The sequence below is a fragment of the Engystomops pustulosus genome, chromosome 3 (assembly GCF_040894005.1).
Source record: "Engystomops pustulosus chromosome 3, aEngPut4.maternal, whole genome shotgun sequence".
Taxonomy (NCBI): Eukaryota; Metazoa; Chordata; class Amphibia; order Anura; family Leptodactylidae; genus Engystomops; species Engystomops pustulosus.
In genome coordinates, this window is record NC_092413.1 from 97,767,707 (window position 1) to 97,782,217 (window position 14,511).

The following is a 14,511-nucleotide window of genomic DNA, read 5'->3' on the forward strand; positions in this document are numbered from 1 at the left end:
GAAGGGATGCCGAGGGTAGGAAGTGTGCCAGGACACACGGGCGAATGTGTTAAGCGTGAATTGGTGTGATAGATGTCAAGGTTAAAGTAGTTGTACAAGTGTGCTCCTGCACAGATGGTCAAGTCCCGAGCAGTCAGATGACAGTAAGTCAAGTTTTGAGTGGTCAAGGGATAGTGTTAGGGACCCAGAGAAGTCGTACGAGTCCATACACAGACAGTATTGATCTAGATACCTGAATGTGGAGAGTAAAATGTATAGATTATATAGTCTCCAAAAAGACACAGTTTATGAGGTATTCTTTGGAGGTCTAGGTTCCCTACATGCCATGTTTCGCCTATATGACATAGGCTCCTCAGGGGAAATGCGACCAAGGTTAAAGGTGCTTGTCTGGGCTGTGGGTATCCAAAGTGTGCATATGTGCACAAGAGACCATGCAAACTTAATGGAAGGATGCAGGCCAGGAAGGTGAGGCGCTGGTTCTGCACCGCAGAAGCACAGTGGTGCCGTGCCGATACGCCTAGTTGAGGGCACCGGGGAGCGAGGAGTCAGTGGGGCTGCACTCGTGTGCTCAAAGTCAGACAGAAAAATGGTGCAAAGCCTTTAGTAAATGTGAGCCATAGTATATACAAATCACATGTGCACACACATATAGACCATTTACACATCACATATACACACACAAACATACAGCAAATACACACACATACAATACCATATACAGACATACAGCAAATACACACACACTGCAGTTGTGCCCCTAGTTTCCTGGCAGCAGGTATGAATCTTGCAAGTGCATGACAAATTTTGCCATTTCTTGTCATGAAAAAAATTGCCATGTTTTAGAAAAGATGTGCAGTAAGGTGTTTTCATCTGGGTACATCCTTGGTTCCCAAAAAGCGAACCTAGGAACAGGGAATTGAGAATGCGTAATTGTAGTAATGTTACCCCAAATTTGAAGGTAAACAAGTTCAGCGGAATAGTCTTACAGAATGTGAAAGAACATTTTTTAATTGTCCATGAAATTTCGCTGAGAAATTGCTCAAACAAATTGGCCATGTTTCTATGATGATAACCGGCAATTTAGAAATTCACCTTTCCCATTTGTATTGTGTCAAGTTCAATGGTCATATACATGTAGAATTTGTTTCAATGAAGGGTTAAAGTGGTACTGTCATTCTGCCTCAGAATAGAATGGAAAAAGGATAAGCAAGTAAGGAGGAAAAAATAAACCAGCACAATGTATAAATAAACTACTATGGGTAAAATGAGAAAGCTATTGTGTTGAGTATCCGCAGCATCTCTGCTAGAGGACGTCTCTAGCAGATGCCAGGGCTTATTATTTGTGAAAGATTTAACAGAAAAGTTTTACTTGTAAGAAATTTTTACATCGTAGTTAAAATATTTTGAAATGAGCATTGCATTAAAACAATAACAATGTAATAGACTGTACCGAGTCATATTTACAAATTCACACAAACATAGTCAATTTAGGGAAATGTAACTGTATTTAGCGGTTAAAATAAAATAAACCTGTTTACAGGCAGTCGTCCCTGGGTTAAGTGCATGATAGGTCCTTTAGGTTTGCATTGATGTTCATTATGTACATAACAGCTGTATATTATAATTGTAGCTCCAGACCACATTTTTTTTAGTCCCTGTAACATTGGGTTTTCAAGATTTTTTGCTGTCATGGGAACAAGTATTATCAGTACAAATTAATTACAGACACCTTACAGGTGATCATTGCAGCCTGGGACTAAAGTAAAGCATCCAGAGAGCTTCACCAGAGGTCACAGTGGGCAGAGAGGTTTGTCTGTAACTAGTGGTCGTCTGTAAGTCGGGTGTCCATAGGTTGGGGACTGCCTGTAATGTATTAAGTTATTTGAAATAAGGATAACCAATTAGGCTTCAATGACAAATATTGCATTAAAGGAAACATGTTGGGGCATAACAGTACAGATACAGTAGATGTATATTTTCATCAGGTGGCCGAACATAGTGTAAACTATAACTTGAAGTTGATGGGGCTCAGTGCAAAGTCTGTGCCAGGCCCCCAACTATAATGTATGGTCTATAGTACTAGTCTTCTCATATGGCAAAGTAACACCTTATGGGCCCTGTAAGCATCTTGGGCCCGGTTACAACCGCAGTCTCTACACCAGATCAAGTTACACCCTAATTGCACTACTCTTCATGTGACCACATTTTACCGACTGATGTTGAAAAAACAATAAGGATGTATCCATCCCACAAAGAAGTCATATCTTCAAGGTTCTGGGCCTCATAATTGAACTAGTCTACTGATATGAGGCACCTTTTAAGGTTCAATTGCAGCTCTAGGACTTGGACCCCTATGGTTATGTCTCTGGCATCATTCGTCATCTTCTTTAAATAATGATAACTTCCCTTGTCAAACACAACTTGTCAAACACATTGGGGCTCATTTACTTACCCGGTCCATTCGCGATCCTGCAGCGCGTTGTCCAACATTGATTCGGAGCTTGCCGGGATTCACTTAGGTCGTGCGCCCGATATCCCCTAGGTGTTGCTGCTGCGCTGAAGACTGCTGGAGTTCACCTTCTTCGTCCCGGTGTATGTGAGTGCAATTTTTTTTGACGGCCACGCCCCCAATTTCTGTCGCGTGAAATGCATGCTCCAAAATCGTGGGGCAATTTGGCGCAAATCGGAAATATTCAGGAAACCCGACGGAAATCCACGATTCGGACCCTTAGTAAATGAGCCCCATTGAGACTGATGTATCATAAGTGTTGCTTTGTCTGCCATATATACTTGAGTATACGCCGAACTGAGTATAAGCCGATTTTTGCCACAAAAAACTTGGAAAACATATTAACTTAAGTATAAGCCTAGGTTGTAAAATGCAGCAACTACTCTTTAATAAAATGTCCAGTAACATCCTCCCCCATCAATAAAATGTCCAGCATAACCCCCCTTTAAAAAAAAATGTCCAGCAGAGCCCCTTTAAAAAAAAATGTCCAGCAGAAACACACTTTAAAAAGAAAAGCTGGGCAGAGACCCCATTTAAAGAAATGCCTAGTAGAGCCCCCCTTTAAAAAGATGTCCAACAGAGACCCCTTTTTTCAATAAATGTCAAGAATTATCCCCTGTAAAAAAAATTGTCCAGGAGTTTCCCCCTTAGAAAAGAAAGTCCAGCAGTGCCCCCTTTAAAGAAATGTCCAGCAGAGACCCCCTTTAAAAAAATGTCCAGTACTGCCCCTTTCATGATAAAATAATACTCACCCAGTACTCACCTCCGGCACTCACCCTTGGTGTCCTCTTCTCCCCCAACTCACCTTCTTCGCTGAGCTCTGGCTTCCCGTCAGTGCAAGCAAAGATATGTCTATGCTCTATCCCCACACACTATGATGTGGCATGTCGCCGTCTGATGACATCACACCGTGTGTGCATGCGGGCGGAGAGCATGGACATGCACTGCTTGGAAGCCAGAAAATGCAGGGAGAGGAGTGGAGGTGAGTACTAATTGTTTATTTTATATACCCGAGTATAAGCCAAGTGGGGCTTTTTCAGCTTATACCCGAGTACATACAGTATCTTAGTGGTTTTTCCTTATTAATACATATGGCTTTTGGTCTTTAGTAAATTTGCAACTTTTTAAAACAGAAGTCGCAAAAAGTTTCCTAAAGTCATCAGTTCTAAGCTAATTTCTACTCCTGGTCAGAGGCAGCTGTAGATATGCTCCAAAATTTGTAACTCTTTGCAACATTTTAAAAAAGTCACAACTTTTCCATCTGGATTCAGGTGATAACTGCAGGAAACTAGACAATGGCAAACTTAGAAGGGAGACTGTCTTAGCAGCAAAAAAAGTTGCAAATGAGCACATGCACCAAGAAAAGTCTCAAAAATTAAACAAAAGGCAAGCCAAAATTTTTGTGAAAAAAAGACCCCCCTGCTCCATTTTACAGGGGATTGCGGTTGTGTGTCTGATAGAGGCTTGATTGATGGTACATTAAGCAATCTTAAAAATGGGTGACCTTAAGTAACTTGAAGTGGTCCACATGAAATTCATTGCAGGTGGTCATATTCAATATTTTCTTCAAAGGGACTTCCAGCTTTCAGGTCACAAAAACGTTAATTAAGTGAATTTTCGTTAATTAAGTTAATTAATTTTCAGTTCCCATCTACCTCCTTTAAGTAATTTTAGATGGATGCATCAGAACTGTTCTGCCACAGGCATAGTCAAAACAGTATTAAATTCTAGAAAGTATACCACTGGCTATGCACATCTACTCCATTCACTGAAAGTGGCAGCGAAGCTCTAGAATTCTGCTTTTTACAGTTTTGCCTCTAGAAATTAGCATTGGGCTGGCATCTTTAAAATGCTAACACTATACTTTATGAGACATAGGTTATAGGGTTCAATGTCAATCTAACCTCTGAACCAAGGGCAGTGCCATGTAGGAAGATAAACGAAGAGTATTCCAGGCTGAGTTTTAGTTGAACACTTGCTCTATGATAATAACACATCCTTTCATAAATGCACTTGATGATGTACTTTAGATGTTTTATTTGCATGACTGGAATTGCTCCTCACTCTTTCTATACCATGTACAGGTAATCAGTATAGAAGAAACGTACATGTGATACACAACCACAAGTCTTAAAGGTCACAAAAACATACATTTACACTTAACCTTGGCTCTAAACTCAGCATTTCAACACATGTGTTATATAGATTATGACAGGACTAAATGTGAAGAACCAGCCTGATTTAGCTTTTGGTACTTGCTATATTGGAGTAGAGAAAAGGGTATATTTGAAGAAAACATGTTAAAATCAGTTCTGGCTTTTAGGAGCATCTGAAAAAGTAGAGCAACATTTGGCTTTGATCTTGTTCAAACCTAAAGTTACATCAAAAAGTATGAACACATTAACACTCAGAAAGTTGGAAAGACAAGGCTTGTACAATGTATATTTGCTCTTCACTGTTGTTTTCAGCTGTCACAGAAAAATGTTGCATTTGATATCTGGGGCAACAGCAATAGTTATAGTCAGCACTATTGTACTGCGAACACACACACAAATTCAACACATAGCACATGAAACGTTACCTCTCTGTTGAGCCTGAGTGTATCCGATGAGCATCAAAGTTAGGAAAACGGTAAGCAAAGTTCTTTGTGCCATGATGAACTGATAAATGTTCTGCATTTTGTGGAAAGAAAGGCACTGAGGAGACGCCTCTCCTCTCCTTGCCTTCCTATTCCTCACTGAACGCAGCTGTGTGCCAGACACAGAGAAACTCCAACTAAGATTTCAGGCTAAAGTTAGAGACAGTTTGAAAACTATACTCCTCCTTCTCTGCATCCACTGAGACACTTTGAGGCACTCCATTTATGCAATATATCTGAATAGTCTGAGCAGCTGATTCATGTTCTTCTATTTAATGATGCAAGGAGTACATCTTCATCTGTTGTACACCAATTAATAATAAATCCTATACCTTGCTAAACTAAAAATTCAATACTTACCACAATGTCATATCATAATCCTATGTAAATTCACAGTGGTGTATAATCATCAATCTTTCTACAACAAAAATCTGTAATAATTTGTGTAAAAAAAAGTTCTCTAAACACCTTGGACTACATACATTAACGGTTTGAGAAACTTTTAAACACTTTTCTAAACAATGTAACAAGTAAAATAAATGTGCTTGGTATTTGTAGAAGAGGTAAAGGCCTAAACTGCAGAAAAATGCACAAAAAATAGATTTACAGTGGGTATGGATAGTAATCATACTCCTTCAAATTTTTCACTGTTTGTTTCATTGCAGCCATTTGGTAAGATCAAAAAAGTTCTTTTTTTGCTCATCTACACAGAATTGTAAGTATTTTTGCTTATGTATTAAGCAAGAAAAACAGGACTATCACATGGTAATAAGTATTCACACCCTTTGCTGTGACACTTATATTTAACTCAAATGCTGTCTATTTCCTTCTGAACCTCCTTGAGATTGTTCTACTCCTTCATGGGAGTCTAGCTGTGTTTAATTAAACTGATTAAACTTTATTAGGAAATGCACACACTTGTCTATATAAGACCTCACAAATCACAGTGCATACCGCACAATGATCTCACAGATCAGAGCACATTTGTTCTAAGGACCTTCCCAAGGAGCTTAGAGACAGAATTGTGGCAAGGCACAGATCTGCCAAGGGTTACAAAAGAATTTCTGCAGCACTCAAGGTTCCTAAGAGCACAGTAGCATCCATAATCCTTATATGGAAGAACTTTGAATGTTGTCAACTCCTCCTCGACCTGGAAGTCCAGCCAAACTAAGCAATCATCGGAGAAGAGCCTTGGTGAGAGCAGTGAAGAAGAAGCCCTAGATCACTGTGGCTGAGCTCCAGAGATTCAGCTGGGAGATGGAAGAAAGTCCCACAAAGTAAACCATCACTGCGGCCCTCCACCAGTCGGGCCGAGTGTGTCGACAGAAGCATCTCCTTAGTGGAAGAATTATGAAAGCCTGCATACAGTTTGCAAAAGAAAACATGAAGGACTTCCAGACATGAGAAGAAAAACTTTTTGGTTAATTCTAAGTGGTTTGTTTGGAGAAAATCAGTAACTGCTCATCACCTGCCATATACAATCCCAACAGTGAAACATGGCGGTGGCAGCATCATGATTCAGCTGCAGGGACTGAATGACTGGTTGCAATTAAAGGAAAGAGTAATGTGTCCAACTACAGAGGTATCCTGGGTGAAAACCTCTTCCAGAGTGCTCTGGGATGTCCAGTTGGTCATTCCAACTAGACAATGACCCTAAGCACAAAGCTTAAATAACAAAGCCGTGGCTTCAGAACAACTCTGTGACCATTCTTGACTGGCCCAGCCAAATCCTTAACCTAAACCAAATTGAGCATCTCTAGAGAGACTTGAAAATGTCTGTTCACCAATGTTCACCATCCAACCTGAGGGAACTGGAGAGGATCTGCAATGAAGAATGTCAAATAATCCCAAAATCCAGGTGTAAAAAACTTGTTGCATCATTACCAAGACTCATGGCTTTACTAGCTCAAAAGGTGCTTCTTCAATACTGAGCAAATGGTGTAGAGTGTACATTAATGAGCAAAAAAGAAGAACTTTTTTCATGGTACCAACTGGCAACAATGAAACAAAGAGTGAAAAATACAAAGGGGTCTGAATACTTTCTGTAACCGCCATATATTTTTGGCATCGATTAAGCCAACTAATAGGAAAAGTAAAGATACACTTGACAGTCTCATACAATGCATTGACTTCTTTAAGACACTTGATAAATCTGGACTCCAATCTGTATTAGAAACACTGGATCAGATTTCTGAATGTATTTTAGACCAAATTCTGTATTAATCAGCATCAATACACTGTTTTAGATATCTTCTGCCACATTAATGATTTTGGACAGCTTCTAGATACTTTTGCAACTAGAACAAAAAGGAAACATGACCTTACAAAAGGTGACAAGGCTTGGCCTACAAAGGGGGCATGTGCCAGAAATTATGCTGATTGACCTTCATTTTGGCTAATTTTCTGGTGCAAACTAAACCAACAAATAGATGGACATTCTATGTATATAAATTAAGCATTGATGAAGCTGGTATTGTATAAAACTATCTGTATAAACTTGCGTAACTTTAAAAGACTATTGATAAATCTAGTGAGTAAAACAAAAAGATGTGAATAGACATTCAAGACAGACAATTTCATGCGGCCCTGTTCACTTGCAGCTCAGATCCATATGTGACCCACGTCACAGAAGAAATAATCAGAAGATGTGATCCATCCATCCATGGTTAAAATTCTTCAATTCATTTTGATTAAAAATGTCTGCATTTATTTCTAATAAATGTCTGCATTTATACATCAAGAGGCCGGAGCCTCATACGCACGAGCGTCGGTATATGATAAATATTGCCCAGAGTGTGCACTGGTACTAAGTATGTAGTGTAAAAATTTATGGAAGATGACATGAGCAGACCAATGTGTAGTAATGTGCAAAATATACACATGAGAACAGGATTTCTACAGGCTAATATTTTCAGTAATTAAACATAATTTCATGTTTATAATTTATGCCTTTGGGAAACCTGGTTTCTAAATGGAAAATCCAATACACTTCTCTGTCAAATAACAATCTGCCCTCTCCCCTGCTTGGGTGTTGAACTTGTTCAATAGCATAAGAAGGAAATCCCTGAGTATTCCCACTATGTTTTTCATTGAAATGTCTGGATTTGATAAATCTATCCAACTGTATTGGTAGTAGAAACCTGGTGGCTAATAAGAGATCGGAATGTCTATATATACATCAATCATCCATAACACGAAACCTCTGACAGGTGAAGCCATTCACATTGAATTTGTTGTGACAATGTAGATCTGTCAAGGGTGGGATATGTTAGGGAGCAAGAAAAAGCTTAGTTCAGAACATGGGTAAATTGTAATGGCTTTATAACTGGATCGGAGAATCCATAAAACAGCAGATCTTGGGCTGTGTCCCAAGTCCGCTGTGATCTGTATTTGAAGTGGAGTGATTTCACGAAGGAAAACCAATGACATGGTCATGGGCTATGTAGACTGCTGCTGGGATCTTGCCTGGTCTAATTCCACAGAAGAAAATACATTAGTCGAAATGTCTGAAGAATTTGAAAGGGCTATGAATGGCTTCCTGACCTCTATCTACAGATGAAAGTGCCATGATCCAGGGTGTTCTGTGATGTATGTAACTTCAAAAAGAATCTCCATTGCATGTTGTAGTTTTGATCATTTCAATCATTTTATTTGCATTACAGAAGCTTAAGCTGTTGAACAAGTCAATACGCTGACCTTCATAATAGTGTACATAAAGCGCCATCATGTATTGACAACGTATGTATATGTATGGCTATTCCTGTATAAGAGTGATGTAGTATTTTGGGGAATGAATGGAGAAACCAACTTAACCCTGAGATGGATGAGTCAGTTGAAAATTTGAATCGCTGGGCATGCGAAAAAAAGGACACAGTGGGAAGCGCTTCTTTAAAATTCCATAACAAGAAGGCCCATGCTCATCTCAGCTACATAATACATGGACCTATTACTATAGACAAGTTACTAACATGACCCAGAATCCATTGAAATAGATGCAGTTATTTTTATAAAGAAAAAATCTTAAAATATTCCCCCTTTGTGTACATACTTCTTAACATTTCTGTTAACAAACTTTGCCAGGAGGAACTTAATAGGAGAAATGTGCTTCACAACATCTGCTGCTTATTATGGTTTTGGATAATTTATTTGCGTAAGGGAAAAAATCTTAGCACAATATTGGATACAGCAAAACAAAAACTTCCCTTTGAATTACTTTTGCCTAAACAGGAAAATATTTGGGTACTGGTGGTACGAATGCTTAGGAAATACCAGAAAATAAAAAAAGCTTTGTCCTGTAGGATACAAAAAGAACAAAAAGAATAAAGGAACCTTATAAAAAGAATATCAGAGGAGGCACTGACATTTTATACGCAATGCACAGGAGGCCATGGTTCTTCTCATCATTATATGTTTCATTCAATACATTCCATAACAACAATTGCATGCATCATTATACCTGCATATTAGCATATTAATGATGCTAATGGCCCAAAATGACCAATGGTTTGGGATGTATTGTTGAAAGATAATGAAGACCATATGAAGAACCCTACATTCTTTTGTGTATATCCATTACTTTACTGATTAAAGAACATTAGAATAATGATCATTTTGAATATATATTACAGAATTGTTTTTTAAACAAGATTATTCATAGTTATTATGTATTCACTTAAACCCTTATTTGAATGTTCTCACTGACACCTGGACGCCTTATGGTCCAGCTACATATATATTGTTGCAGCTGCATATTTCACATACAATGAGCTTGAGATCATCTTTGGAACATGACAGCTGGGCCTCATTGTGGTGTTCTATTACGAGACTACAGGAACAAAATCACAAGTTTCCTATTTGACACCAAGGCACAGACATGCTATCGGGGTGCCCTGATAGCTTAATGTTCAGCATAATGTGAATGGTAGGTCTTCATTTATTTGCCATTTTTAAGAGCAGGGTGAAAAACATAATTTCATGTAATTAGTGTATCATGAACTGTATTACCACACCAAACTCCTTACATTTGGGAATTTATTCTTACTTAGCTAATATGAGTTTCTACAAAATTCCTGTACATTCATGTTGCAGGTCTGATTTCCACATTAGGAACAATTTATTTGATGATGATTCCATGTGGAAAAGAAATAAAATGTGATAGCAAGAAATGTTACATTATTAGGAGTGGCAGGTATTTTACATTGGGAGGCCCTAAAAAGGGTTAATTAAGGGCATTTTACAGTGTGGGGAGCAGAATGAATGTTATTTTACAGTATAGCAAACTAGAATGCACTATTTATGTATAACTAGCACTTAGTGGGTATATGAAGACAGGGTATATTACACACACAAGTACGCAGAGGATTATCCATATAGCAATATTACAATATTGAAGGGTAAGGTGATTGGAATAGTAGCAGGATGGTACTATTAGGGAACCAGAAAGGACGGGTTAATGGAATAGTGAAGACCAACAGGTGTCTGAGCGGTAAGTTCCACACAGAGGATATGTAGATTGAAGAAGAGACATGGTGATGCACACATATTTCGCAGCTGTGCACAGAACTTGCCAAATCAGTCCCTGTCCCCAATGGGGCTCACAATCTAATCAACCATTATGTTTTGGAGTGTGGGAAGAAACCGGATGAAACCCATGCAAACACGAAGAGAACAGACTAACTCTTTGCAGATGTTGACCTGAATAGGATTTGAACCCAGGACCCCAGTGCTGGAAGGCTGAACTATATATAATAGATATAGTTTTTCCCTATGTTTTTTATAGTTGCATATGATTACCGGTAGTACTGTTGTAGGGAGGTGTGTGTAGGGGAGTGACTACTTTTGAGAATTCAGTTCATATGCAATGGGGCTCTAGACCCAGATCAGCATCTTGGCACAAGTAGTATGATGACATCACTGCAAGCCAGCACAGGGCCAAGCAGGTGGAAACTTCAGGGTGGAGAAAGCACTGACTTAGGCGAGGATACATTTTTTATGTAACAATGGGGGGAGTACCAGTTTGAAGAGGCATTCAAGAGGCATCATTTTTTTCTGCAAAACAGTTAAAAGGAATGTATATAATGTCAATTTCTTTTACACTTATTAAAACCAGATGGCAAATCGTTGTATTCTTTTTCATGATTATGGGACAGTTATCAGGCCAGTAATAGTACTCTATTGACAGCATTTAGTAATACACTTTACAGCTGTTTCAAGGCTCTAAGCAGCTGACTAGCGGAAACTATGGCAGAGTTTTGAAGACATATTGAGGTACATTTACCAAGAACAATGCAGACTGTACTATGTGCAGTTTGCCTATATATTGTGCAGAGAGCACCTTTGCACTTTACTAACAGAGTGCACCACTATTTTTTGGTGCAACTCTTAATATGGGCCATGCAACACAATTTTGTCAGACTTTGCATGGTAAATCTGGTGCACGGTACCACTGAGCACAGGAAATCCCCTTTCAATGCAGATATTTTTGTTGCATGGATAGTAATGTAGCATGCACAACAAAGTGCCGATTGCACCACAATTGTGGCGCATTTACACTAGAAAGAACATGCAAAGTCTGACAGAAAACTGGCAAACAGCCCCTTAGTAAATATACCCCATTCTGTGCAGAGGGTTGAAAACTGTGACATCATCTATGGTCAGTTTTAGATGTAATGATGGAGTTTTCTAAAGAGTTATCATTTCTTTCTATCTTGTCTGCGATGGAAATAATTGCCAGTATTGATTGGACAATGTAACATTTTATTGAAAAAACAGGACAACGTGAGATGTTATGATTACAGCTAATGAAATGTTATGTTATGTTGCTGAATACAAGATGTTCTAGTTTTAAATTTTTTTTTTACGCACCAGCCAAACAGATAGCAAAATGGCACAGTATGCCTAGATAGCAAGAATAAGCCAGTAAATCACAGAGGCTCTATAGAGATCAAAACTTTGAGAAGGCACCTTACGCCAAAACAACCCACACAGGGAGATCATTTAAAAACAGAAATAGTAAACACATAAAATAGTCAGACATACAGATGTAGACAGGTGAGTGGGGAGACAAAATCAGGTAGTTGGAGATGGTCTACCCATGGTTGCCATTTCTTAGTAAATGCATCCATAGTAGCCTATCTTTCTGCCAAAAATTTTCATACAGCATCACTTTAGTAACCCTTTTTCACTTGAAATGTCTCCAGAATGGAGGATTTTCATTTCAAAAGCTTTTTTAAATAATTTTATCCACCAAAAATACCTGGGGTGTAAGTCTCACAACGACATGTAAAACTGCAGAGATCTTAAAGGGGTTGTGTCACCATAGCAAATGGCTGTAATTGGGTCCAATGAATTGTGACAAGTACTTTCACCATTTACACTTATTACAAAATATGCAGGCTTACTGAGATAACTACTTTTGTCCTGGTTGCTGGTGCCCTCTGGTGGTAGCTGTGTCCTGTCCTGAGCAACAGCTGATCTGGCCGAGTCTGCGCACAAACATTCCCCCTGCTGCTCTGCACTACAGATCACTCCACCGGCTCACAGCTCCTCTCCACACTGAGAGATCACCTGACACACTGCAGCCAATAGGAAGTGAGACAGGGGGCAGAGAGCTCAGCCGTCTACACCAGTGAATGAGGTGATTTCCACTGCTCCACAGTTGCTTCCAGCAGCAGATACAAGGTAACTGCAGACATACATGACTATCTGCTGCACAGAGGAGTCCTCCCCTAACATGAGTTATAGCAATGTAGCAGCCCTTCCCCCCCTCCACCATTAGTCAGGTCACACAGGAGTCTACAGCATCAGATACAAGGTAAATGCAGCCAGACATGGCTATCTGCTGCACAGAGGAGTCCTCCCCTAACATGGATCATAGCAATGTAGCAGCCCTTCCTCCCTCCACCATTAGTCAGGTCACACAGGAGGCTGCAGAGATAACACAATTAACAGGCTGAGCTCTGACCTCTCCTGATGCATCCTCCTCTTGTACTCTCCACCATTCACTGTCCCTCCATGTTACACTTCTGTCCTGCAAAGGGGCCCCTGTCCCTGACTAGCATGGAAGTACTAAAGATCAGTAACATGTGAGAAGCTGTCACCTATTTATCTATGCATCCATGCATGTCAGCCTGACCGACCATGATGCTGTGAGAATACATAGTACATGTGTACTATGTGCAGTGACCTGCGTAGTGTGCAGGGGCTGCCAGATTCAGGATTTCTGGTGCATGTTCTTCATGAATGTGGTGCCCCCTGCACTGCTCCGACAGACTGCACCAACTTTTTGGTGCACTTTTAACATGGGGAGTATTACACATTTCTATTGGATCAGTAAATGCAGGGACTATTTGAGCACAGCAGGTGGAAGGAGACTCTGAAGGCTGAGCGCTCTGTTGCACGGAGTTGTGCAATAACTGCCGCTGTCAGTGCTGTGCATGTGCCTGGCTAGGCCCCTCCCACATCTGCTTCTGTGTGGAGCAGAATAGAGGCTGAACAAGCATCATAATAACAAATAGAAAGGTATCTTTAATTCCAGGTAACCATTACAAATAGATTTTGAAATATTTTAACCTCTTTGACAGCTTTTTGCAGTCAATTGTTTCGTGGCATAACCCCTTTAAGGGTAGAGATCAAAATTCTGTAACTTAGGTGACCAACCAAGCACAGATAGTCACATCCCTAACAACAAAGGGCCGATGAGGAGGGAAATAAATTAGTGGTAACTAAGTGGGTTTTATGTAATTTTTTTTATAGACATCTCCACCAAAGTGACCTGGTGACTCTCCTTTGTGACTGTTTCACAGCAATGGTGCCACCTCTTCAGTGACATATGGACTGCTAAATCAGTTTCATATTGTATCACAAAGATTAATTTTTAATCGCTAGGTGGTTGGTTTAGTATAGAATAGATTGGGGACAGGTCATTGCATCTTTTGGGCATAATATTTTGGAAAATGACATGCTTGGCAGAGTGCTGTGTGAACATAAATACTGTATATACTCGTGTATAAGCCAAGTTTTTCAGCAAAGAAAATGTGCTGAAAAACGTCCCCTCGATGCTCCCCCGATGTCCGCACAGGTCCTCTTCTGGCTTCCGTGCCCCTCTTCTTTCTTCTCTAACTTCGTGCTGGGAGCCGCCATGTTTTTCTACCAGGCGGCGCCTAGTATGACGTCAGCAGTGGTGCGTCATACTAGGCGCCGTCCGGGGGAGAACAATGGCGGCGCCCAGCATGAAGTTAGAGAAGAAGAAGACGGGCGCGGAAGCCAGAAGAGGACCCGCACAGACATCTGGGGAACAGCGCTGCACGCCGGGGCCACCTGAGTGTGAGTATACAGGTTTGTTATTTTTTTTTATGCCGGGCTG

General features: G+C 40.0%; 1 protein-coding gene across 4 annotated transcripts in view; it reads right to left on the bottom strand.

Annotated features, from left to right (window-relative positions):
• The window catches only part of LAMA2 (laminin subunit alpha 2), a 567,760-nt gene extending 562,471 nt beyond the window's left edge, over positions 1-5,289 (bottom strand). For all 4 annotated transcript variants that reach the window (XM_072141562.1, XM_072141561.1, XM_072141563.1 and 1 more), the window contains exon 1: positions 5,091-5,289. In XM_072141562.1, coding sequence (XP_071997663.1) covers positions 5,091-5,187 — 97 coding nt within the window. In that variant the 5' untranslated portion in view covers positions 5,188-5,289. The remainder of the gene's footprint in view (positions 1-5,090) is intronic.
• Between the last annotated feature and the right edge of the window lie 9,222 nt (positions 5,290-14,511).